This window comes from Triticum aestivum, chromosome 7D, assembly GCF_018294505.1.
Source record: "Triticum aestivum cultivar Chinese Spring chromosome 7D, IWGSC CS RefSeq v2.1, whole genome shotgun sequence".
NCBI classification, from domain to species: domain Eukaryota; kingdom Viridiplantae; phylum Streptophyta; class Magnoliopsida; order Poales; family Poaceae; genus Triticum; species Triticum aestivum.
In genome coordinates, this window is record NC_057814.1 from 597253355 (window position 1) to 597258205 (window position 4851).

General features: G+C 38.8%; 1 protein-coding gene across 1 annotated transcript in view; it reads left to right on the forward strand.

Moving 5' to 3' along the window:
• The first annotated feature begins 3889 nt into the window (after nt 1-3889).
• Nucleotides 3890-4851, forward strand: part of LOC123171373 (expansin-A24-like) — a 987-nt gene continuing 25 nt past the window's right edge. The window contains exons 1-3 of the mRNA XM_044588902.1: nt 3890-4034; nt 4113-4437; nt 4564-4851. The exon at nt 4564-4851 is cut by the window's right edge and continues 25 nt beyond it. Coding sequence (XP_044444837.1) covers nt 3890-4034; nt 4113-4437; nt 4564-4851 — 758 coding nt within the window. The remainder of the gene's footprint in view (nt 4035-4112; nt 4438-4563) is intronic.

Here is a 4851-nt window from a genome sequence, read left to right on the forward strand (position 1 = left end):
AATACAAAAAATAAAAGCAAAGAAACGAATGAGAAAAAGAATTGGAAAACTATGGAAACCAATAAAAGACCAAAAAATTGAAAACCAAGAAAGAAAACAAAAAACTGAAGAAAAAAGGAAGAAGAATGAGAAAGAAAAGATAAACGGATAAAAACCATGAATGATACTCCCTCTGTCCAGGTTTATTATGCCCCTTTTATTTTGAGCTAAAGTTTGACCATGAATTTAACTAATACTATATATATTATACGTCACAAAAATTATGTCATATAAACCTCTCTCAAATACAAATTCAACAATACATTTTTAGTCAAATAGATGGTCAAAGTTGGCTCCAAAACACAATGAAGCCTAATAAACCCGGGCGGAGGTAGTAGAAACAAAGAGAAACCAAAAGAACAAAACAAAACAAAAGAGAACGAAGTATAACAACGCAAAAAAATAAAGATCGACGAAGAAATACGAAAAGCAAACCAAAAGAAATGAAACAATGGAGAAAACTGAAAAAACGGGTTTTTTTCCTCTAGTTGATCACGGCTCCTATCTTAACACTAATCTGACCTTGGTGCAATGGTTAGAAGATCCACCCACCATCGAGCTACCCAGGATCGATTATTCCTGGGAGCTCTCTTATTCCTCCCTATTTCATCTTGTGTTACATATATTCGCTAATGGGCCGGCCCTTTATTGCAGATGCTTCAGCGAGAGCTGCTACCGTCTCGCTTAATGCGAGACATAGCTCTCGGGCTGTTTGAGGGGCGCGGCTATACATCGACTGACGCGAGATGGAGCAACCGCTCACGTCAGGGCGTCGCAAATGGGCCGGTCAAGGTAGGTTCCAGTCAGGCTCGTGTTTCTCCTGTTTTTAACTTTGTTGGTTTTCCTATTTTGTTATGATTATTTTAGAAAATATTGTGAAACACATATATTTAGAAACATAAAGAATCACGCATTTGAAAAAATCATAACACAATGTAAAGCAAAAGTAGCTTAATTCAGAGAAAAATATCTATAGCATATTAAAAAAAGTTTGTGACACTTTAAATATTTTCACATGTTTCCAAAAGTATATTGCAATATTATTAAAAAAATAATCATATATTTCAAAACTTTGAGCGTATAAAAATAAATGTTTGAAATGTATATCAAATATGTTGATAGCATATGAAACAAAAATGTTTGTAACATTTTTAAAATGTCCACGCGATTCAGAAAATTTAATTGACATTACAAAAAATTGAATCATGTACTTGGAAAATGTTAAACCTATATAAAATAAAAAAATTAGATGTATATATAAAATGTATAATGATTATGGAAAAGGTACACATCAAACATGTATTCGAAATAAATTTTAATCATTGTAATGAAAAATGCGAACCATGTATTGAAAATTGTTGATCATCTTTTAAAAAATGTTATATGTGTATAAAAATGTTGATATGTGTTAAACATTTGTTAATGGCAATAAAACTTTTCTTACACAAAATGTACATTCTTTGTATACATCAGAAACATTTTTATATACATGCTTCACATTTTCGAATTACTCAATTAAATTATTTTCATATATGTTTTTGATGTGTATTTTTCACTTAATGTACTTTCTGCATTTTTTTTGTATACAAGATAAAAAATTATATACCCTTTTAACATTTTTAAAAAACAGGGTCAACATTTTTTCATATGAACAAAAGAGGAAACCAAGGAAACAAAAAAGATACAAAAGAAATGAAAAGAAGAATAAATAACCATAGGAAACCTTGCAAAATGTACAATAAATAGTGAAAATTGAGAAAAAACAAAAAAGAAGAATGTCAATGAATAACAAGAAAGATACAAAAAGAAGAAAAGGAAGAAGAACAGAAAAAAAAAACCCGACGAAAACCAGGAAAGAAACAAAACTGATGAAAAGCCAATAAAGAAACAAAGAAAACCGGTGAAAAATAAAGAGGAAAAAACCCAGTGCATAAAAGTAAAATGAATAAAAGAAAACAAGTAAAGAGAGGAAGAAACAAAAGAACCGAAGCATAATGAAGAACAAAAAACCCAAAGAAAAATGGAAAATAAATAAAAAAGGAAAATAAAATAAAACGAAAAAAGAAAAGAAAAGGGAAAAAAGAAATAAACAGCGATAAAACGGAAGAAGGAGCGAACACATTATACTCGACTGACCTATTCGTGCATCGTAAATTTTCAGGCGAAGGGGCTATCATCTTGCTCTAAGCGAGATATAGCTCCCGCACTATTCAAGTGGTGTGCATAGTAATTTTAATGCAAGATATATTTGTGTTTCGCACCTTCTCCCTCTGCTGCAACACAGATTATTGTCTGACCGCCCCTATCGTATTCATGTACATCTGTCTAACTTACATATTTCGTTTAGTTTCCTTTGGTTACCCCACCATCCTCCAACCCACGTGAGTGAGCAACTCAAATAGACATGCACTATATCTGTAAAAACATTGTGAAGCTTGAATGTGTGCTTGTAAACGTGAGTATTAGGCATTCATAATTTGAATTATGATGAGAACCAGCTAGTGGATGGATGGTTATAGGAGGGTGGTTATACCTCCCACCATGAATAAATCCCAAGTTTGATGCACTAGTGTCTTAGTAATACAAATACTATCGTTTAGTGTGAGGCAACATTCTTATCAATAGTGAGACATGTGTTGAGTTTTTCCAATCTTGAAACTTGGTGGCACCAGTCTTCGGTATGCTTGTAGTCTAACTTTTCCAATTATTATAGGTGACATATTTACAAAATATATTATTTTCCATGAGAAGTAGTACTATAAAATTTTCTGATAAATATTTACATAATATCTTAATCGTTCATATATTTTTATTTATAGATTTAAATAGCATGCTATCTTGGTGCTATATTGTTTGGAGGAGCATCACGCTAATCCGTTTAGCGTCATTTAGCGTGCTATAGTGCAATTTAGCGTTGCCATAGGCAGCTATTTAAAGCTTTGGTATTTTTACTAAATATTATTTGCGAAACCGAAAAAGGCAACGAGCATAATTGTGGGTTGGACATAATACGATGATGTGCATAGTCCCGTGCTTGAAAAGGAAAAATGGCGTATGAATTTATTTATTTTGATTAAAAAATGACGTATGGATGGAATTGTGTAGATTTGCCTTGACGACAACTCAAGGTTTCTTTCCGGACGAACTGCGCTATATCCACCGACAGTGAGGACCAGGTGCAGTGCAGGATCAAGAAACAGAGGAGGCATCCTTTCGTAGGCATGGGAGCACAGCAAACGAGGTCCGCTTTCACATTCAGAAAGTCAAGCAAACGCCCTCTCTGATAGTGATACTGAAAAATGTCAACCAAAGACTGGCATGCATATATAGCTTAACAACCGGACCGACCGCCAATAGAAACAGGTCGACGTCACCATTTGGTCAAACAAGCAACTTGCCCATCCAACTTAGTTGTCAAAGGATAGAAACATAATATATTTGACCTATTTTTATGGCTTAAAAACCAGCAAATGAGCCGATGAACCAGCGGTCTGACCGATAAAAACCTGAACCGGCGATGTCACCGGTTCCATCACCGGTCTGGTTTTTTTAACTATGCTGACATGTCTTGCGCGCGGACCGGCTGCACCGCCATGCGGATGTGCACTCTACCGGCTGCTTCACTCGGTCATCCTCGTGATGGCCTTGCTGAATCCTGCAGCCACCATTCGATCCAAGTAAAGCCTGGTTATATATACATCCGCAAGCATTAGTTACAAGATCCTCCATCACCCATCAGCTTAGACCTAGAAGCCAATCCACTTGCATTTTTGCCAGGGGCGATAAAGCAAGGACACATACAGACGCAGCAGGATTCTTGAGGGCATCCGACGACCGAGATATATACACCATGGCGCGGGCGGCTCCAGCTCGAGGTGCTGCACTGGTGCTGCTCACGGTGGGCTGTGCGTTCGCCGTGGCCGCGGCACCGGCCGTCACATGGCAGAGGGCGCATGCGACGTTCTACGGCGGCGCTGATGCCTCCGGCACGATGGGTAACGATCCAGCTTACAAATTCTTTTGTACATGCTAAAACTGTGCAAATTATCACAGCGTATAAGCTTTCATTGCAGGAGGCGCGTGCGGGTACGGCAACCTCTACTCGACGGGGTACGGGACCCACGCGGCGGCGCTGAGCACGCTGATGTTCAACGACGGCGCGGCATGCGGGCAGTGCTACAAGGTCGCGTGTGACCGTGAACTGGCAGACACGCGGTGGTGTAAGCCTGGTGTGACGGTGACCATAACGGCCACAAACCTCTGTCCACCCAACCACGCCCTTCCAAGCGACAACGGCGGCTGGTGCAACGCACCACGACTGCACTTCGACATGGCACAACCGGCTTGGGAGAAGATCGGCGTTTACAAGGGTGGCATCATCCCTGTCATGTACCAACGGTAATTAAGCACGTTAAATTTTGCAGAGAATTAAGAAAAATAATTTGTCATTTGTTTATTTGATGCTTTAATTTCTTGAGTAAAATTAAGATTTCTCAAGGTTTAAGGAAAACCTAACCATTGCAGGGTTCCATGCGAGAAACGGGGCGGAGTGCGGTTCAAGATCGACGGACACGACTACTTCAATCTTGTGCTCGTGTTCAATGTTGCAACCTCCGGCTCAATCAAGTCGATGGACGTCAAGATCTCAGATTCAAACGATTGGGCACCAATGGCCCGCAACTGGGGCGCAAACTGGCAGTCACTAGCAAACCTCACGGGGAAGATGCTTTCATTCAGATTGACCGACACTGAGGGGCAGACCCTTGTGTTCCATAATATCGTGTCGAGTGGATGGAAGTTTGGTCAAACATT